This window comes from Otolemur garnettii, unplaced genomic scaffold (assembly GCF_000181295.1).
Source record: "Otolemur garnettii isolate 467f Iridium unplaced genomic scaffold, OtoGar3 scaffold00009, whole genome shotgun sequence".
Taxonomy (NCBI): domain Eukaryota; kingdom Metazoa; phylum Chordata; class Mammalia; order Primates; family Galagidae; genus Otolemur; species Otolemur garnettii.
Window position 1 is genome coordinate 17,152,768 of NW_003852404.1, and position 22,940 is coordinate 17,175,707.

Below are 22,940 nucleotides of genomic sequence, written 5' to 3' on the forward strand. Positions count from 1 at the left end.
GTCCGGGCTGGGGATTCGAACCCGCCACCTTAGGTGTACGTGGCTGGCGCCTTAGCCGGTTGAGCTATAGGCGCCGAGCCTTCACGTTCATTCTTTTTGCTGAGGAGTGCTTTGGCTATTTGAGGTCTTTTGTGGTTCCATGTAAATTTGGGGATTTTTTTGTTCTATTTCTGTGAAGAATGTCATTGACATTTTGATAGAGATTGCACTGAATTTATAGATCTCTTTAGGTAGTATGGTCATTTTAATAATATCCGTTCTTTCAGTCTTTGAATTTGAAATGTCTTTTCATTTTTTGATGGCTTCCTCAATTTCTTCCATTGGTGTTTTGTAGTTTCCTTGTAGCGATCTTTCACCTCCTTGGTTAAATTTATTCTTAGGTATTTTTTATATAGCAGTTATAAATGAAAAGCTTTCTTGAATTCTTTTTTTGGCTGGTTGTTCGTTGTTGTCTAGAAGCTCCACTGATTTTTATATGTTGGTTTTGTATCCCGAAACTATACCGAATTTTCAATTCAATTTTATGAATTTTTTAGTAAAGTCTTCACATGTTACTACATATAAGATCATGTTATCTGAAAACAGAGACAATTCGACTTTCTGTTTTCAAATGTTCACGCCCTTTGCTTATCTGTTTTTTATTTCTCCCACTGGGACTTCCAGTACTACATCGAACAAGCATAGTTAGAGGGAAATCCTATCTTGTTTCCATTCCAGAGGTAAAGCTTTCAGCTTCTCCCGTTCAGTATGATGTTAACTGTGACTTTGACATACTTACATGTCTGGCCTTAATTGTGTTGAGGTATATTCCTTCTATACCTCATTTAACGTCTTACAATTGGATTGCAACATCCTTTATATCCTCACATGCCATGTGTTTAAAATGGGAAATCACCAGCTTCAAGGCTTATTTAAGTGATAGGAGCCTCATAGAGAAGACAGTTTTTATCAAGAGCAAGAAGAGGAAGTGAATTTTTTTGTTCACTTTGTAAATAATGATCACTGTGGTTTATGTGAGAATTTTTCTATACTTTAGTTTAAACTTAGGTATACACATATATGTCTGCAAGCTTTTTATTATGTATTATAGACTTCCTTCTAACAAAAACTCATCCAGCATGGGAAGCCTTCAGGCATAAAGATAGCGCAAGAAAGCACACTGTAAAAGGAATAATGTTGTTTGCTAAAGACTCAACAAAGCCCTGAAATGGACTATTGTTTATTTCTCACTTCAAGTAAAGCACTGGGCAAGTGACATTGAGTCCATGTTCCTAGATTAACATTGATTTTACTTCAATAAGGAATTCAGAGAGATGAGTTCCTAGGAAGTCATGAGTTCCTGCCAAAGCTGCCAGTAATGCTGAGGAACTGTTTTGTAGACTTGGGAACTTAGTTTGTAAAGATTAAGCTAAGGAGATTGGTAACTTGACCTTTGCACAACTGGTGCATCTGACTGTTCTGGATGGTTGTAATTCAGCCACCGGGAGCCTTGTGTCCCGATTTACCACCTCTCTAAGAGTCACCATATGATTATAAACATAGCCATTCTTTTCACTGCGGTTTGTAAATCTTAACTATATTGCTTCCTGGAGAATATATGGAGTTAAGATGAGTCATTTTAAAAGGTCAAAATAATAAACATCTTACTTTGACAGGCTTTTTTTCAATGAATTTGAATGAAATATGGTGAGTGTGAGCATGATGCTGATTGCTATACCTGCACAGCAGAAGATATTGGAAAGGAAACATTTCCTTTAACAGTATATAAGTATTTTATTTTGATTATTCCTAAATTAGATATTTAAGCACTAGTAATGATATTGTATCTGTTCTATGGATAATAAGGCATTATTTTTTTTTTGCTTTAAATTGTATGTAGTGGGATTAGACAGATAGATAGATAATTAATGTATTATGGTGAATACTTATCTCAATTTGGACGTGTCAGGGCCACTTTCTAGAAAGCAGTCTGAACTGAGTAGAGGACAGCCGGTTCCACACACTGTGTACTATTTATTTACATGCTTTTATCCTCCAGCCAGATTTCACCCACTAGTTCGCTGACCTCATTTCCTATGAATCACAGTCCTTCCATCTGGAGACAGGAACAAAAAAACTCACTTTTTTAGTGTGTGTAAAGGAATTAGAACATCCCACTGCCTTAGATACAATATTTTTGATGAAGGTCAGGCACTTGCTTTCTTCAGAAATGAGTCAGGTAATCTCTGTAAAGACCTTGATCTTTGAGCCTGTGCTTATTAAATAGTCTCCACAGTGCTGCAGTAATTGAAGGAAAGTTATAGCCTTAATGAGAATTTGTCTAGACTGGTTCATGGTAACTGAAAGAAAACTTAGCAAGTTTAAATGATGTGTGCTTGGTGCAGTGGAAAGTAATTTAGGAGTCAATTTATTAAAAAGGCACTGTAGTCTCTCAAGATTATTTATGCAGATAGGGTATGAAATGCAATTCCCCACAGATTCTAGTAAATCATAGGAGACCTATTTCGTTAGGCTTTCTTTTTTTTATATCAAATATTTTCATTCCCTGCCATTTTATAACATGCTTAAGTAAAAAGTGCTTTGAATAACATTTTCATATCTTTGAGCAAAGTATGAAAGAAAACATCTTATAATGATGCAAGAATAAGCATTAAAGAAAGACAAAATAGTGATTTTTTAAATGACACTTCCTAGGAAAGAGCATTACCCTGTTACTAACCCCATATCTAAAGGAGGTAGTTGATTTGCCTTGTTGAGCCATTAAAATCTGGGGAAAGTTATTAATTCTGTAGAACTTTACAGAATTTAGGAAATGCTACTATCATAAAACCAGAGTTAATTATGTATGCCTCAATAAGGTGGTCTATGACAAGTTGGTTTTAAATTTTAAATCCCACCATAGTCCTATGCCAGATAGCTTCATTTTACATATTAGAAATATCAAATTAGGATTTATATTCTCAAACTCAAATAAGAAATTGAATTATTTCAGTGTTCTTCCACGGCAGAGGTATTTTGAAACTTTTAGGAGGAAAAGGCAAAGTGTTTGTTTTTTTTTAATAAGACTTTCAAATAAATAGAGTATATGATCTAAATTCCTATGTAAGCACAACAAATTTGTTTACACAATTTATTACTGAGTCTTAAAAATATGCAAATAAAAGGTAAGTTTTCTATTAATTTAAGAAATTGGTGGGAAATGATTTTGCTTTTTTTTTTTTTTTTTTTGAGACGAAGTCTCACTTTGCATCCCTTGGTAAAGTGCTCTGGCATCGTAGTTAACAGCAACCTCAAACTTTTGGGCCCAAGCAATTCTCTTGCCTCAGCTTCCCAAGTAGCTGGGAGACTACAGACACCCACCAATGAAGTCTTGATCTTGCTTAGGCTGATCTTGAACTCCTGAGCTCAGGGAATACACCTCCCTCGGCCTCCTGGAGTGCTAGGATCACAGGCATGAGCCATGGTGCCTCCCCGACTGTGTTCTTGCCTATATTTTCTAGCATTGTTTCAAAATTTTAAACTAGGTGGAGAAAACTGTAATTTATCATAAAAGCCTTAATTTATCCCCCCACAACTCAGAACACAAAATAACAACAAAGATGGGATATGGAAATAAGTAGAAACAAATACAACTACTTCCTTTGGCCTTAAATGAGTCACTGTAACTTGCAAACTTTACACGGTAACAATTAACTAATATTTCATATCATTTTTATTTTTAATTTATAACAGCACTAAGTCCACTTGTCATTTTATTCTCAGCTTTGTTACTAGGGAGGAATGGGGTGGAAAAAGCTTTGGGTGGATGATGTTAAAAACTTTATTTTACTTTGGTTTAATTGACTCAAATAAAAAGCTGAAACACAAATTATAACTGTGATATTTTCCCTATTTTAAAATTTAAAAATGAAGTAATTAAGGAGCAAATAATTAAGAGTAAACTGCCATCATTCAGTAACTTCCTAAGATTAATCTTTAAGAAGTTTATAATTTAACAGAGTTGGGAGAAGCATGGTGATTAGGTAATTACGTCTGCTATGGTCAAGGAAGTGAAGCAGATGTACCTCTGATGTATCATCTGAAAGCTATGTCAGTGCTTGGCTGTATAACCTGGTTGTACATTAGAATCATTCAGTCTCCACCCTAGACACTTATATTCAGAGGAGCCTAGGTGAGTGGTTCTCAGTGTGTGATCATAAGACCAAGCCAACGTGGAATCACCTGGGATGAATTTATATTACAGAAATATAAATTCTAGAGCCCCACCCTTGACCTACTGAGTGTGAAAGTCTAGAGTAGGGCCCAGAAAACTGTGATTGAATAAGCCCTTCAGGAGATTCAGATGCCTCCTGAAGTCTCAGAACTACTACCTAAGGTAAGTGTTCTTAATCTTTTTTTGTCATTTTTGGTAGTCTAGGGAAATATACCAAATTCTTAGGTCCATATTTTTAAGTGTATAAAATAAAATATACAATATTACATTGAGAAATAAATATTAAATTCTTATAAATTAGATATGGAAATATATTTCTTTATTAGTGTATTAAATAAGATGTACTTGTCATTCTAATGATTACTGTAATATCAGAGATGAACAATAATGGTATTTTTATATGTGTACAGCAACTATAATATTGTTGTATGAAAATATCTGTAGTTTGTTTTGGTGACAGTATTATAGATGATGTTAGTAATGTTGTGGTTAGCCACCTGCATCTGTTTTGGAAGGAAAAACCAAACTATAATTAAAGGTTAATATAAATAAAAATGTATTTCTTTCTCATGCAACTACCACCACCCTACATGCTATCATGGACATGCTATTTAGTCTCTGTAGAACCCAGGCTAAAAGGTTAAGGACCTTGGCTAGAGTGAGACCCAGAGGTCTTTCTTAGTTCTGTAAAGAATCCCAGGTGATTCTGACAGGGTAGTCCTTTCATATCAATAATACTCATCAACTTTTGTGAATTTGTTTTGGTAGAAAATATAGAGCTTGTACCAAATGTCTGCCAACTTTGGTGGTTCTATCTTACCTGCTATTAAAAACAGACAAAGCCATATACACACACACAGAGAGACCATCAAAAAACCTTTTTGTACTGAAACCGGGTTTAAACAACTTCTTGAGAAACATTTCTGATGATCTAGGATATTTCCCAGCTTGCTGTTTTGACACTAGCCTATTTTAACTTTATGGAACCTCTCTCAGTCCCCACTATAGAGCAAAACAAAAGTGGAAAAAAAATTTTGTTTCTTTGTTTTTTTGTTTTGTTTTTTGAACCCTAGAGTTTTTTTTTTTTTTTTTTTAAATCATAGCTGTGTACATTAATGTAGTCATGGGGTATAGTATGCTGGTTTTATATGCAATCTAAAATATTTTCATCAAACTGGTTAACATAGCCTTCATGGCATTTTCTTAGTTACTGTGTTAAGACATTTATATTCTACATTTAGAAAGATTCACACGTACCCTTATAAGATGAAAACAGAAAAATTTTAAAAACCTGTATCAGAATGATACCATTATTAATAAGAGGGAAAAAAATCCATGGATATATTTTCCCCAACCATGGGATGTTATTATTTCTTACTTGGAAAAACTCATTCCTAACTTCATCTACTGAGTATGTGAAAACTGTTACTGGGAATTAGGAGACTCTTTTGTAAAAAATGTAAATAACAGGGCAGTGATTGTGGCTCAAAGGAGTAGGGCTCTGGCCCCATATACCAGAGGTGGTGGGTTCAAACCCAGCACCAGCCAAAAACCACAAACAAACAAACAAACAAAATGTAAATAACATGCACTAATGCAATCCAGGAAGAATTCTTTTTGTCTTTAACTTCTATTTTGGCTTGTACATTTTAGTGGGTATTTTGTCAACCAAGAGAGATTTCTGTAGTCAGACAATTACTGAGGATATATGGTAGTTACACAGAAGAATAAGAAAAATCTCTTTTATGTTTGGTATAATTATAAATCACCTATCAACAATTTTCTGCACCGTCAAGGTATTTATTCTGTTACATAAAAACAACAGAAGAACATATTTTACCCAGAGCAGTGTCCTTTATCATTTCCTAGATCATGTTATTTGGAGTAAGAGGGGTCTTCCGTATTCTAAAACAGAAGCAAGTAAGTTTAGGAGAAAACCTTAGCCCCATGAAATTTATAACAAAGCTTTCCTTGCCCAGTCTATTTGTCTTTTAAAAAGTGTTTCCAACTCTGGTATAATCTAGGAAACCAAGAACAATTTAAAAAAAAAAATTGATAAAATCCAGTGAAATAACATTCCTTCTCCTCCCTCCAATTCCTCCTTCTTCTTCCTTTCCTTATTTTCATTCTTCCTTTCTGACATTCTGTTTCCTTCCTTCTTACTCCGTGATTTTCTTTCATTTTCTTTTTTCCATCAAAAAGAACCTGCAGTGTATAAAAAAGAACATATGCAGTAAGGTTCATGGAATACTCCATGAACTCAGACTCCAATGAAATAAAGAGGTACATCTGCAAAACAGGCAAGGGCAGTATAACAGCTGACATATCAGAGATTCTTGGAAACTCATGCAAAAAAAAATTTTTTTAAAACCCATTTCAAACCATACAAATTTTATTATGAGATAAGATGTATGCTATCAGTTCCATAGGGAAGACAGGTTTGTTTGACACTAAATTCTAAGGAGAATTTTACATATGTGTCGTCACAAAGTGACACTGCTGTGAAAAATATATGCCCTGAGAAAAAATCACAGCAGATGTGGATGTGTGTCGTCAGATGCTTCCTCCTCAAAACTAACCGAATACATTTAGTAGAAATTAAGGAACTAATGTTATAGTAGCTAATGTTGCCCAAGGTGTCTGAGATGTTGTCCATGGAGAGAACCTGCCTTTATGATTCTAGAAGAATCATTTCTCTCATCCATGTTTTTGGTAGGAAGGAGACGATAGCAGGTTGATTCCTTTATAAAACTACCTCTCACATATCTGTAAAACAACAGAGAGCAGCCACTGGACTCATTCATCAATTTCTCTCTTTCTCGTTATACTGAGGCTTGCACAAAGGAAGAAAATGATTACGTTAAGATTTTTGTCAGCATTTCTTTACTTCTGCGTAAATATCACCAACTTTTAAGGGTTGAAGTGAGAAAACCGAGATGTGTTTAAACTCCCTTGTTTGCTAAGTACGATCATAGGGTAGGGGGATTGCTATAAATGTGGGAAATGAATAAACAATCACCACTGAGATGAGTGCTGGTTTGTTTAGGACTGGGTTCACTTAGCTGCCTACATGCTTTACTCTCCTAATGGGGCGATTTGCTATCTAACGCCTTCCAGCCACCATTCCCCTGCCTATAAAAATGCTCTCCCCTGCCTTCTGTCCTGCTAAATCCAGCTCCTTCTTCCCCTCCAATCTGAAAAGAAAGGTCCATCCTTCTCCAAACGCCTTTTCAGACTAATCCCACCTGCCTCTATTCATTACTTAAACCTTTTGGGGTGTGAAATGAGCTGCAGTGCCTGGCTGTGTATTTGCGGCGTGCATCATCATTCTTTGTAGCTTTAGTGTGTCCAACGGCTTAACACATCCCTACCTAAGCTCCTGCTCCAGGGAAGAATTCTTATCACAGCAAATACAGTCTGGGGAGAGAGACAAAAGAGAAGAAACCTAAGGAGGGAAAGAGAAGAGAGGCAGAAGATTTAATACCGTGCAAGTGGCCTTGGGATAGCCTCTTTTCTCTCCCCAGAATTCAGCTCCGTGTATATATTTGCACTCCATCTATGAACTCAGAAATGATAATGGCTGCATCTATATGCTTCTTTTCTCACCTAGAATAAAGTTCTCCTGAAGTCCCTTTGAGGGTGCATAACCCATAAAAATGGTAATAAAGGTTTAGAAATAGGTTCCCACGGGGCATCAGTATGTCAGCCAGGTAAGGCTCTATGGTGCTTCCATGCGATAGTAAACTTCCCTGATTCCAAACCACTATGTGTGTGATGAGTTATCGAAATCTGCAGATCTGGAGCACTTTTAAGATTTAGAAAATTCACGCACTAGTTGTAATCTTCTCAGAGAGCCTCTCCAAAATTTATCAACTAATTTCCTTGTAAGGAAAGTGATGCAGGAAGAGCCTCCGGGGCAGGGATTTACTTGCAGGAGGCAATATAATATATTCTCTCTTCATTCATTTTTTCAGTAGTTCTGTGATTTTTGTCTTTCAAAAATAAATGACTAGCGAAGGCTTGCTAATCTTTTACTTTTCTAAGAACATTTTAATGTATTATTTACTGTATTGTCCATTATTCATTACAATAAGGAATAGTTTGGTGTAAAGTTCTGCTGGTGCTTTGTATTGTGTTGACTGTGAATACAGATTCAAGTAAGTTGTGTTCAGTTGGTAAAAGAATGAGTGTGACTTGGGATTTGAAATGCAGGTAGTCCATCCCAAACCTCAAATTCTAACCTGCAGTACTGAGGGTAAGCTGGAAAAATGTTCATGTGTTCCCATAGTCCCTATAAGGTTGCGCATAACAATAGTTGGTATGAAAATTTATTTATGTGAGAAATTCCTAAGAGCAGAGCCTTGTACAGGCGGAAGAAAAAGATGCCATATTTGGCTATGACCATGGTATGACATAGTCCCTTGACTACAGCAGGCCCCAGAATTGGGGGCTTGTTAAAATTTGGGGAGCTTATTAAAATTCAGGTGACTGGATACCCTCCTCCCAGAGTTTCTCATTAAGCTGGCCAGGAGCAAGGCTGGGGAGTTTATGGTCTAATGCATTCCCTTTCTCCCGAGGCTGATGCTGCTTGTCTAGAGAACAGAACTTTGACAATATATCAGGGAGAGTCAGGGATAGAGAAGACCATCTTAACCCTTGGAGCATTCAGCAGAATGATGAGACTGGGAATGTTGACAGATGAAAGAAAAGGGCTTTCAAGACGGAGATTAGAGAGCAACTGTGACCCACCAAATATACCCTCAACAGAGATGGTCACTAATCAATTCCAGTGATGTTTTGGGGCCTGCACTCAGGGTGAACATAACTGAGAGTCTTCAGTTGGAGAAGCATACCTTGGTGTTTTTAAAGGCCAAAACTGGTATGAGGATTTTTACCAGAAGCTCTACCTATGTTAAAAATTCAACATTCTGTAAGATCTATTTTCATCCACATTCTGCCCTTTCTACATATGTGAATCCTTAAACATAAACTGCATTGGTGAAGGCTTCAGGCCTGTTTTGTTTTCTAAGCTGTAGCAAATACATTTTATATAAATACTTGAGATGATTCTTTTGCCCACATGGAGGAAGCAGCTTACTCTCTAACAATAACAAGGGTCATCTTTCTTTTGGTGAATTCATTTCAGCCTTTATTAAAGGAGTGGTTATGGTTTTGCGTGCTTGAATCATTTATACCTGTTTACAAAAACTGCAAAATGCTAAATTCAGGAACATTAGATAAAGCTTCCATTGCCCCTGCTCTCTATTGAGCAGATGAAAGGTACCAGACAGACACTTTCAGATATTCAAGGCATTGAAAGAGAGAAGAATCACCCACTATCTAGTTCTTTTAATCTAATTGAGCACTGATGGTTTTGAGTGTTCTTGAAAATCCCCTACAGGGATAGGAAAGGGTCAGTGTTAGCTAGAGTCTGGGAAAGACATCAGGCCTTCTGTTGAAGAGGCAATGGGTTGGTCCACCATACTATGTTAAAAGTGGCAAACTAATACAACCTCTATGAAGAGAAGTATGAGAATTCTCAAAGAACTAAAAGGGGACCTTTCATTTGATCCTTCAATCCCATTACCATCCCCGAAGAAAAAAAAAATCATTTTACAAGGATGTTCCCACTAGAGTGTTTATTGGAGCTCAATTTACAATTGCCAAGATGTGGAAGCAACCCAAGTGCCCATCAACCCACGAATTGATTAACAAAGAGTGGTATATGTATATACATGGAGTGCTATTCAGCCATAAGAAAAGATGGAGACTTTAAATCTTTCATGTTTTCCTAAATGGAGTTAAAACACATTCTTCTTAGTAAAGTATCATAAGAATGGAAAAAAGGTATCCAATGTACTCAATACTAGTATGATAGTGATATATAAACAACCACACACCCCAAAAAAGAAAAACACAAGTATAGTGTTTTTCTATATGAGGGAGAAGGGAAGGTGATAGGCAGGAGGAAGAAGGGTGATTGGTGGGAACTCACCTAATGTGTACCATGTGCGAGTGTTCAGGACACCCCTGGGGGGAAGGGCTCAACTACAACTTGAACGTGACCTTAGAAATGAGAACAATGTAACCTAAACATTTGTACCCTCATAGCAATCTGAAATTAAAAAAAAAAAAAAGTTAAGAACCACATCACTTCCTAGCTGACCAGTAGAATGTAGCAGGAATTGGATCTTTCCAGACTAAAGGCATGTTTTTATATGAAGATTAAAATCTTCAATAAATAAAAGGCAGTAAACAAAATGAAGAATTGAAAGCTAAACATTCCCAGCTGAGTCTGAGAAGGAGCATGAGGTTAATTAGGAGAAATCTTCAAGTTTAACAACAACAAATATCTTTTATCATATGAAGGTGTCTCTGTCCCCACCCTATGATGGCTCACTTATTGACAGGTCTAGGCTACATCCTCTCTCTTTTAAAGCAATTGCGTGGCTTCTGATTTTAAATTGGGGCTTGTTAGCATTTGAGTTGAAAGCAATATAAAGAGAAAAAAAAATTGGGGAAAAAAACACTGAAGATCTTTTTCTATGTTGTTCTTAGGCACCATGCAATTTTTGAAAGATGAATTGTACTCAAGAAGAGAAAGAATTAAATTACAATGCAGCAATTCTATAAAATGGTCCTTTAAACTGGACATTATGGAAACTATTGGGTAGCATACAAAAGTTAAATTAAAAAAAAAGAAGATAGCCAAGTGATATATGCAATGACTTTAACTTTGTAAAATAATATGTAAGTATGCAAAGACCAGAAGTATTAGGCAAATGTTAAAATTACAAGTCATTAGGGGTAATCTAGTGATTAACATCATCCTATAGATAGGAACATATTTGAGGTTTTATATTAAAATTTCAACCCCTTTATATGGAATCTCATCATTTCTTTCAACGTCCATAGCATTAAAGAAATAAATGTAGTTTATGGGAGTCTTGTCTGTGTTTTCTGTAGTTTATATGTCCTTTTCTCCTAGGAGTGGAAACTCTTCAATGCCAATCTCCTCAACCCAAAGTGGACCATTTGTTAAACTGAGCACAGCAGCTGATGGCAGCTTAACACTAACACCTAGGTGAGTCCTGAAATCTGTCCTTGGAGTAGTTGTACATGGACCAGAAAGAAGACGGATTTTGGAGGCTGGTCATATTTGAATGCTACCACATACTAGCCACATAATACTGAAAGTTATTGGATATATTATTTTTCAGGTAATCTCAAACAGCACCAATTCGATCCTATCTGATAACAAATGTTTAACCCTCATTTAGGGTCAAATGAGGTATTGTATATGTAATTGCCTGGCACATGGATAGGAATTTGAAAAATTTTAATTTTATACTTTTTTTATCCTTACCCTCGGATTCATAAATAATTAAATCACACAGATAGAAATTGTGGGACTTGGGATAAATATGTCCCGCGTTGGTCAGACTAAAGAGAACAACAAACGCTAATTTGCTATCATCAGAAGGCGTGGGAAGGAATCATGATATATTTTTTCCTTAAATAGAACAATAGGATGTGACTATTAAATAAAGATGTCCAGACTTTTAGTTGCTTCTATGTATGCTCGTTTGCTTTTCAAAACGTTTGAAAGGTTTACTTTTAAACCTTAAAAACTAAAGGTTTAATTCTGTGGCCTGTACTGAAGTATTAAAAATCAGCATCCTTCTTGTATTCAAAGATCTGCTTCGATTATGTCTTTACTCCTGTTGGAGTATCAGTGGCAATTTGTGTTGAAATTCTGAATGTGATATTTCCATGAAATGACAGCTGTGGGTGGAACGCAAGTAAATGCAAGAAGATACCATGGTTACAAAGAAGGATTTGAGATCTTCTCGCTGGTCCTATATTTTAACAGACTTAATGATGAAGAATGACATTGTATGATTATTCAGCTAGTCACGGAAAGTTACCGTTTCTGGGAACCCAACCAGTAAAACAGATTGGTAAAAGAATATTTTTAGTACCAATAAAAGGATTTTGGAGTTGAATGTTTTATATCAATGTTTGCTGGGCCTTGACTGACTTTGTGAGTCTTATTGGTCATGAAGCAAAATATCTTAAGTAAGAAGATACTTACTTAGATCTTTAGCCTTAGAAGGCTTAGAAGATCTTAGCCTTAGAAGGCTTCTTAGATCTTTTTTCCTATAAGGCATGTCTGAATTAATGTTACCATTATAGATTTTTAAGTCGTTTGTATGTTGAGGATTTCTTCTATTCATGTATTATAAGCATTCAAGAATTAGTAAGAAAAAGCAAAGGAAAAAATGTAAAAACCTTTCCTGTTAATTATGTGCATGTTTTAGAACAGACCTTGGTTATTCCATGCTTATCAGCAAAATGTTATTGTCTTACATTGATGTCACTGTTGTATGTATGTTCATGTTATTTGAGAGAGACATTATTCATAGACATACTTTAACATTTCATCACACCAAGAAGCCAACTAATGAAATGTCCCTAATCTTTTCCTTGGTCAGCCACGTTATACTGGATTGGCAGGAAATCAGATGTATATCCACATACATATTGACTCATTGGCACATTTGTTTAGTTAACTTGTGTCTGTGCTTATGTGTTTATTGCAGAGATCATTATATAATTGCCCTATGAAAACTGATGCTTTTAAAAATACCCTTGTACTAGTAGTTCTAATAAAAAAAAAGTAAAAGAAAAGGATGTCAGGGAAAATAATTTTCTCAACTATAAAAAATCTACTTACCTATACTCTTATTTTGTGCTATATTGTGAGTCATATTTAAGACTCAGACCACCATTTTCCACCACTTGTAAAACCCACACAGTGTGATACCGGGATCTGCCCAGATATAACTTGTAATGTTATGTAATTCATTCAATTGCCAGTACCAGGCTCTGCTTCCGTCTAATTCTTTGAACCACTTCAGTAGCAGTCATAGAAGTTAAAGGAAATTTGACTTAATATATACTGATCAACATTATGTTCTAAGCACGGTGCTGGATATGGGATACAAATCTTATTACACATATTACTGAATGTCTATCATGTTACAGACACTATGGTAAGAATATCTCAGAGGTTATTACCGATACGTGCAGAACCTCTTGTTTTGGTGGTGTGGTTTCATCATAACGATGAGGAAAGGGAAGCCTAGTGGAGCTCAGTAACTCACATATGTCCACAGAGTTAGTTGGTAACATAAGATGCTAAGCCAAGTCTCTTGGACTCCAAAGCCCTCCATTTTTCCACTCAAACATGCGGGCTATCTCCGAAAGTCCCCAAGGAAGCGGCCCACTTTAAATTGCCATCTGAAAAGGAGAAAGGAAGAAAAAAATGGACTTTTCAACAAGAAAGAAAAAGTTGGGCATAAATGAGGAGGAAAATTAGTTCTTGGATATAAACTCAACTATTTGTACCCCACTGGGCTGAGAGAAAGACACAGGGTCACGACACTGTCCTTCCTGCACAGAAGACGAACCCAGCTCTGACCTCAAGACCAAAGGCCAGGACAGTAGTTGTGTTTCTCTCCAATTGCTGTAAATATACCTGGATGAAGTGTGCATTCACAGCTCTGGCTAAATAATAAATGACTCACCTCTCTATCCTGACACACTGTATGTGCATGAACAATTTTATTTACCAAAATGCATGGAGAGGGTGGCACCTGTGGCTCAGCAAGTGGGGCGGTGGCGGGTTCAAGCCCAGACCCGACCAAACTGCAACAACAACAACAAAAAAAAACAGCCAGGTGTTATGGCAGGCGCCTGTAGTCCCAGCTACCTGGGAGGCTGAGGCAAGAGAATCACCTAAGCCCAGGAGTTGGAGGTTGCTGTGAGCTGAGTGATGCCATGGCACTCTACCGAGGGTGACGTAGTGAGACTTTGTCTCTACGAAAAAAAAATGCATGGAGAAGGAGGTGCTAATTTTGATTAAATTTTCTAATTACCTATTAAGTTAGCCAGAAACTTTTGTGTGCTTTCCAAAAAGAAATTAATCCATTTTAGACATGCCACAGAGTACTGGCATTACTTAATATTTCTAAGACCATTAACGATACCTTAGAAAGGTAAACCATTTTGAATATGGGTTTTCTTTCCTGAGTACTGTAGACAAGGAAGAGTTGGCTGAAACCTGACAGCATACTAGCAAGCATCCTGGAAATGGCTTCTCTTTCAACAATGAGTGGATAACAGAGAGAATTTAATCAAGACTTTTTCCTTGAGAAATTATGAATACATACTGTTGTAACTAGATAGATACACATGAACATTGATTGTTAATAAAATACATTCCTTGTATGTATTTCAGTTGAAATTATCCTCTATTCTAAAGAGGACGCCAGTCACCCAACCTGGGTGCATGTGATTTCACGTAAATCTTATGATGTCTCTTCCAGAAACAGACTTGCTTTGATTAGACATACAGGTTTTAAATATTATTTTGTTTTAGTTTTTCATTTCCCTAAAAGTTCAAATGCTCAAATAACATGCACAATTAGATGTAGTTAGGTATATAAATATAAAGCTTTAAATTCCATGTGTGTTTTTAATATCTGAATAACTACATAAAGAAATAATGTGGGCAACTACTTTAATTCTTTGTGTTATACTGATCTCTAGTGGTTGATAAATGTAACAGCAAAACAAATTTTCTTTGTTTAATTTTTGTTTCTAAAGGTGGTATCTGCAGGTTTAAGCAGATAGTGAGTTAGTCAATAATTCATGACTACGTGTTCTTTTACATTTGCTCTTCATACACCTGTTGCCCTTGAAAGGGAGGATTATTCATTTTTCTGAATGAAGCTCACAGCTTGTCACACTAAACAGTTGTAAGCTAATATTTGTGAGGTTATCAATACTGAGGCATACTCTGTGTAATAGAATTAGGTAATACAAGATTTTTTCAAGCAAAATAGCAAAATATATGTATAATTTATCAAGTATCCATCATACATAAGGTATATAATAATTACATAAGAAATGTTTTTTTTTTTTTCATTCTAACAAAGTTCTCTCCATTTTATGGAGGAGAAAACTGAGTTTGAGAGATACTGAGCCATTTATCCAACCTCTCAGGAGAGACAGTAGTAGGGAATAGAGGTGTGAATTCAGCTCTAGGTGACCTTAAACTGGATTTTTTTCTGATGTGCCTTTCACTTTTTTTAAATTTTATATATGATATTTATATTAAAAGTATATTTTGCTTAAAAAAGTAGGATAATTTATGCTACGTTTGTCTTTAAAAATTTAAACGCACAATTTTTGAAATGTAATTATTCTTCTATTACAGCCAACAGTGTCTCCAGAATTCCCTGATTCTGTTGCAGTGTAATCCTAAATGTAGGTAAATATTTTGCCATGTTCTCCTCCAAGCTTTCAGTGTAAAATTCTGAATAGAGTTCTCATGTTATCTGCAGCTCCTTTGGGCACCACTTTATTTTAATGGGCAGAAGAAATCCACCTAAATAAAATAAATACTATTTCTTCAATTATTTTAATAGCTTGTGGGAAAAAAATGCTGGCTCAGGAAGTCACCCCGAAGATTGTTGGAGGGAATAATGCGAAAGAAGGGGCCTGGCCCTGGCTTGCTGCTCTGTATTATAATAACCAACTGCTCTGTGGCGCGTCTCTCGTCAGCAGGGACTGGTTGGTGTCTGCCGCACACTGTGTGTATGGGTGAGTAAGGCGTCAGGACTCCCTGCCCAAACAAGGTCAAGTTCACTACTATGGACCTGCCCCGCATCCCTTTTCATGCAGCCTCACAAAACCATCCTCCCAGGGAAAACTTCCTGATGTTTATGACATTATGAACTGTCCAATCATCTCCCCATTAGAATCAGGTATAAAAATAGCTTGATTTAAAAAATTATTTTTCACTAGATACTTAAAATATTTTGTTTCTTACATTCATAAAAATTGACATTTTTACCTGTTCACAAGGTAAGCCTTTTTCAGAATGCAAAGCTGGTATTCAATGTCTAGATTGTGCCAGTTACTATTCAATTAGTTCCATATTTATTGTTAGCAAATTTTCAGTATCAAAGAGGATGAACAAGTATCCCTCAAACTATAACTATATTGTGCTCTAGAAGTTCGCGTTAGCCCTCTATTGTGGTTAGAATAAAAGTGTTTTTTAGTTCTATTTTGACGCTAAAATTTAGAACTAACATTAACCATATCAGCCTCTGTTCTATAATTGTAATTACACAAAATGTATTTAATTCTAGGATTTATTTTCTCTCTGTAGAAGCGGCTACTCCTAAAGTCAGTGCCTCAGGAGAGAATAGAGTGGGTGGAAAGGGGGAGAAAATAAATGATCCTCAGTCCAAGAAAATGTTAATTCTCTACTTCCACAAGAGAGACAGTACCTCTTTAGAGAGTCACATTCCAACCCTTCTGAACCATGAGAGAAAAAAAGGTGAGCCTCCTCATAGGAGATTTATTAGCCTGATGCAGGACTGATTTCCTGCCCCTGATAGGAGAGGTCTGGGAGTGTGAAAAGGATCAAGTTGCTCAGGCATGGAAGACACAGCCAGAGTTAGTTAGAGGTCTGGGAGTGTGAAAAGGACCAAGTTCCATGCTCAGGCATGGAAGACACAGCCAGGGTTAGTAAATAACTCCTCCTCCCAACACAGATGATGAAAGTTCTTGGGTAAATACAAACAAATTGTCAGACACAGAGGGTTGCGAAAGTTTTAGGGCAGATGAGCATTGAAGAATTACACTTGTACCTAAATACTCATCACACCAGAGTGAAAGGAGACTTGAATGCAAAATTCTAGGAATGTGGAGAATAAGAATTGTCAGCCAGATCTCAGGTTGGCCAACTAGCTGGTCTCCAAGGAGCTACTGCCGCATCTCTATCTGAAGTTCTTTCTGATTCTAGGCATTGAATGGATATCTAGGTGACTAAATTGCAGACTCTCACATATCTAGAGTGTGCTTTCTTGATTTTGCTGCCTTCTGTTAATTATATTTTTATCTTTTTTCAATCATACCATAATAAGTGTCTATCTCAGGCAATTTCCCATGCCCTGCTAAACATGGCTTTTAACCTTTACCTACACATATTCTCAGCCTTGGCATAACAGATAGGCAACATGTATTACATATCCTAACTCTGTTGCAAATAAAAGGTATTTAGCTAAATATTATGTTTTCTATTGCACATATGTATGTCTTAGTAAATTATCAACCTTGCTATATTAATCTTGAATTTGGTAAATTTCTTTGATGTTCTTGCAGAATGTACAATTTCCAAATGTCAACCTGGCTTGCAGTAATATTAGTGTTATCTTTCAGTTATCTACTTTACATATGTACCTTTTATAGGCCAATGATAATAACAAATCTTTTAAAACAATGAATACATGAAGAAAATAAAAAGGTCATTCCATGTAATGTAAACATGTGTTCAATCATATATGACATGAAGTGTCTTTTCACAGTTTTAATCTGAACCCAAGCAAACAAAGGTAAGCTGTACTACTAGAATTGTAAAAAAGTCAAAATTACCTTACCAATCTTGCAATTTATTTCCTTTAGCCATTCAAAGGAATTATTTTTTTCTTTTTCCATTGTCCAAGAGCTTTCTGACTTTCAACTACATGTCTCTAACAAAGCAGAAAAGTTTTTGATATTATTTTAGATAGTTTGATCAAAAAATATTTTTTGTCAATATGCTAGTACTGGCTGTTATTTGCCTTTTTAAAACTCAAATTGGGCTGTGAAAAGTTCAACTTCCTAACAAAAATAATAACCCAGATCAAGCAAGTTATTGAAATCATGTTATACAAATGGCTTGTCCTCAGTGGAAATTTTTTCCGGCTGTTTTACCTGTAGGTGGTAAATTGGCTCTTCTTTCTCCACTCTCACTCTCATGCTCCCATTTGCATCCCTCAAGCTCAGCGCTCCTGGATGATCCTACATATTCCTATGCCTGTTCTGGTCCTCTGTCACTGAGTTATCTCCTTTAACTGTAGGGTAGAGGGTGACTCCATCAAGTCACAAAGCCAGATGTACAGCAATAGCTAAAGTTCATTTGACTGCTTGGTAAAGGCAGGCTGAGACTCAGTAGACATCACTGCAAGAGCAAGAGTGCTTATCTTTTAAAGGTTTTGGGTAGGCGAGGTGGGTGGGGGAGAGAATTACTTTGTGTACTAGTGATACTGAACTTTTGATTTTGGATTTCCAGGCTCTTAGTCTTGACAATTCAATGAATTGACGGACCACAGGACAGAAGTTAGGTTTTATTTAACAGGTATTACAGCTCTTACAAGGAGCCAAACCTCCTTGCAGGGCAGGATACAAGTGTTACAGCTCTTACAAAGAGCCAAACCTCCTTACAGAGCAGGATGCAAGTGTTACAGCTCTTACAAAGAGCCAAACTTCCTTCCAGAGCAGGATCCAAGTGTTACAGCTCTTCCTCTTCTGGTCCTCTCCCTCTATGGTCTGCAGCAATCTGCTGAGGTCTTTGCTCTCCTGCTCTCTCTCCCTCCAAAGTCTGTAGGATCTGCCCCTAGGCTCTCTACTCAGGGGTTTATATAGGGACAGTTGTCCAATGAGCTGAAAGCTGAACTGATTGGTTTATTTTCTCCTAAAAACAGACCAATCAGGAGCAGGATTGAAAATGGACCAATCAGGGATGCACTGGAGGAATCGCCAGCGTTTTCCCCTGCCCAAATCAGGTCTTTTCACTACTAGAGCCTCAGGTGGGAGAGGAAAGCTCCCTCTGCTTGTTCCAGCCTGCTGGTTCCTTTGCCAGCCAGAGGTGGCAGGTCCCACAGCCCTGCTTAGCTGAGCTGGCTGGGGCGCCACTTTGTGCAGTATCGCTAGCAACTATTGCTAGGTACAGTTCCAGCTGGCTTCAGGCTGAGACTGTTCTGGTCCTTTATAGTTTAACCCCCCTGCAGCCACTATGTTCACTATAGTTCCATGTTTCTCCTGGCTGGGTCCCAGAAGAGGTGGTTTCAGCAGACATCACAGGACAGCCAAGGCCGAGTGCCTTATGCTCAAAATGGAGTGTCCTGTGCTTGCTCTGTTTTAGAGTTCCCCTGATCAACCTATCATTTACAACCTTAAAAGAGGGGTTTGGAAAAGTATGGACCAACTTGCTATGATTTAAAAGGGAAGATTGTCTTTGAACCAAAGGCTAGAATTTTGATCCTATCTATGCTATTGATCATATGCATGATTACAAACGTGAGATGTAGTATTTTTAAGTTTTAGTTTCCTCATCCATAGTTTGACGTAATGATATCTACTCAGGAGGGGGTTGTCAAGACAAAGTTAAGATGCTTCAGTACTTATACATACTGTAATTCATACAAATGTGCAACAAAAATTTTACTGTGTTGCAGTTCCAGCATAGGAAATCTCTCTGGAAAAAAAAAAAAATCCAAGTCTTATACAACAGCTATCCACTATACTTATTTCTGAGCTTTTTGTGTTGACATAAATTCAAATAAATATGAATAAAAATTGCAAAACTAGTACAGAGAACTCTTTTATACTCTTCCCAGATTCATCAGTTGTTTGCCTTCTACTTCATATACTTTATTATGTCTTTCTAAGACTTGAGACATATTTTTTTTTCGGAACCATCTGATGGTAAGTTAGATTTTTTTTTTTTTTTTTGAGACCAAGTCTCATTTTCTCCCCCTCTGTAGGTGCTGTGGCTAATAGCTCACAGCAACCTCAAACTCTTGGGCTCAAGTGGTTCTCTTGCCTCAGCCTCTCAAGTATCTGGGACTACAGGTGCCTGCCACAACACCTGGCTATTTTTAGAGATGGGATCCTGCTCTTGCTCAGGCTGGTCTTGAAACTGAGAGCTCAGGCAATCCACCTGCCTCAGCCTCCTAGAGTGCTAAGATTACAGGTGTGAGCCACCACGCCCAGCCCAGTTAGATATTTTTTTAATCTTTAGATACTTCAGAATATTTTACTCCATGATCAGAGCATATTACATAAATTTAACATTAATGTGATGTAATTATTTAATGGATTATGCCAAATATACCCTTCATTTTGTTAGCATGTATTCCAGCTAGTCCAGAATAGTGCACCACCCTTAGATGCTATATCTTTTTCATCTTCTTTTGTCTGGAATAGCCCATTTCTGTTTTAAAGACGAAATAAGTTCTCTCTCTTCATCTAAATGATTTCTCTGAAGGCTGCCTTCCCTTTCCCTCAGCTTTGAGTAAATGAAAAAAAAAAAAAACTAGGATGGTTAATGTATTCCCCAATATCCCAACAGTGATTAGAAAGTACAGATTCTTGGTTCCTACTTGAAACTTCCAAATTTGAATCTCTGGAGATGAAAAGTAGGAATACACATTTTTAGCAAGTTTTTCAAATGATTCATAACATTTGAGAACTGTTGATTATAACTTCTGTATTATCTAGTCATTTTCCACCAAAAACAAAAAGGCTCTGAAATTACTGTAGGATGTATTAATGCCAGTGGTGTGTATACTGGTTTGTGATTGTATTTGGGAAGTTAGGTACACAGACATACAAAGGTTTATGAAGCGGGACTTTAGGGAAAAAAAGGAAATAATGCATCTTTGAAGGATTTTTCCTAGGCATGATGGTACGTATGGAGGCTGGAATAATAAAAACATGAAAAAGAGGCTATTTTCCATGCAGTGCAAAAACGATTTTAGAAATTATCAAGAATGTGTTGCACTAGCAGTTTGAAGCACATATATTTAATCTTACTTTAATCTTTAAGTTTGTGGTTCATGTTATCGGTTTTCACGCAAAACCTAAAAATAACAACAGGAAATGGTGATTATTAAACTTTGTGTTAGAAATTCTTTCATGTCAGTAATTGTATTCGTTAGTTCTCACATGGAGTATAGAACACAAAACAGGAAAGAATTTGGGAGATTAGCTACCCTTTTTCTTATTTGACTTAATTTAACATTGATTCGAATCTATTGCAAATAAATTGTACATACTTCCTGAACTTTTATATAATAGATTTGGAGTTAATGTATGTAGAAAACATTTAAAGGACAATTCAGTCTTTTTCAATAGTAATATGTACTTTGTTAGCTTTAAATTAGAATCTATAGAAAGGTCTCATACATTCTTTAAGCAAATACTAATAGTTAATAATTAAATATTTTATCATTAACATAACATTATACATAATACATATTATTTATGTAGATATTTTATGTCCATACATAAATATTAAAACATTGGCTATATGAATAATTATAATGAAAATATTATATAAATAAATATAATGAAATGCAAAATAGCAAAAACATGGTATAGCAACTGTAAGATTACTTTTTGTAAATATTATAATTTGTGTAAGTATATGAAACATCATAGGATGGAAATATGTAGTTGTGAAATTTCTATCATGGAAATCTTCTAGAAAGTGTAAGAACTGCTGTGGATGGAGGGTGTCTCATACGTCTTTATCACAATCTCAGGAAAAACATGAAGCCATCCCAGTGGACGGCAATCCTAGGCCTGCACATGACCTCAAATCTGACTTCTCCTCAAACAGCAGCTGTGCTGATAGATCAAATTGTCATAAGTCCACATTACAATAAACGGACAAAGGACAATGACATTGCAATGATGCATCTTGAAGTTCAAGTGAATTACACAGGTAAAATAAATTACTTTCAGTTACCAGATTAATTCAAAACGAGACTTGAAATGTCAGTATCAATGCATTAATCTATGAAGTTGACTAATATATTTCATAAATCACAACTTTTATTTTTGTTTTTAATTATGAATACAAATAGCTGTACATATGTATGGGGGACATGTGATATTTTGATACTAGTATATGATGTGTAGTGATCAAATCAGGGTAATTAGGGTTTCCATCACATCAAACATTTTATCATTTGTGGGAGGAACATTCTAATTCTACTCTTTCAGTTATTCTGATACAATAATAAGTTATTGTTAATCACAGTCACTCTGTTGTGCTACCAAGCTCTTGACCTTATTCCTTCTAACTAACTATATTTTTGTACCTATTAATTAAATTTGTTTCTCTTTGTAACATAAATGGAACTGGAGGATGGAGAAAAATATGTTAAATTTCTCTCATCAAGGTGTTTACATTCAACTTTCTAAAAAGGACCAGTAAAATAAAACTCTCAGATCACTCTACAAAACTTAACTCAAAAGAACTAAAGACAGAAATAGTAGGTCATGTTCTTACACATGCCTACTCTATTTCTCATGTGAAAGAAAAGCAGAGCCATCTACCAAAAAGGCCAAAGTAAGACATAAACTGAGATAAAAGCTCATCTTCTAAAGGTAGAGTAAGAATTAGGTTATTCATAAATAAAGTTGTTCAAGGGGGTTCAATAATGTTATTACAGTCACAAACAAAAATCTTTCTCCAAATACTAGGAAAATAAATAAAACAATTACCTGACAAAGTAAACTTTATTTCAAAGGATTCTATTCAAGTTTTTCCATCTCTGTGCTCACATGGGCTTTGATCCACCCACGTATTGCAGCACTTACGAAAGGTAGACTGTGACTATGGTTTGTGTATAGCCCTGTCCTTGAGAGTAAACACAGCCTCTATGCTCATTTGTGTATGACCTACGACTTACTTGCAACCAGTGCTTAATAATGTCAGGTGGCCTATAAATTGATCCAGAAAAGCTTTAAAAGTCAGTGGCCAATGTTAATGCTTCCATTAGAGCCCTATAAAACAATTACCTAAAAGGTTTTTAACATG

The 22,940-nt window shown here is 36.2% G+C and overlaps 1 protein-coding gene across 1 annotated transcript in view; it reads left to right on the top strand.

The window, feature by feature from the left end:
* The window catches only part of TMPRSS15 (transmembrane protease, serine 15), a 126,907-nt gene that overhangs the window by 93,188 nt on the left and 10,779 nt on the right, over positions 1-22,940 (top strand). Inside the window, exons 19-22 of the mRNA XM_003783903.1 lie at positions 11,202-11,297; positions 15,498-15,547; positions 15,709-15,883; positions 21,658-21,839. Coding sequence (XP_003783951.1) covers positions 11,202-11,297; positions 15,498-15,547; positions 15,709-15,883; positions 21,658-21,839 — 503 coding nt within the window. The remainder of the gene's footprint in view (positions 1-11,201; positions 11,298-15,497; positions 15,548-15,708; positions 15,884-21,657; positions 21,840-22,940) is intronic.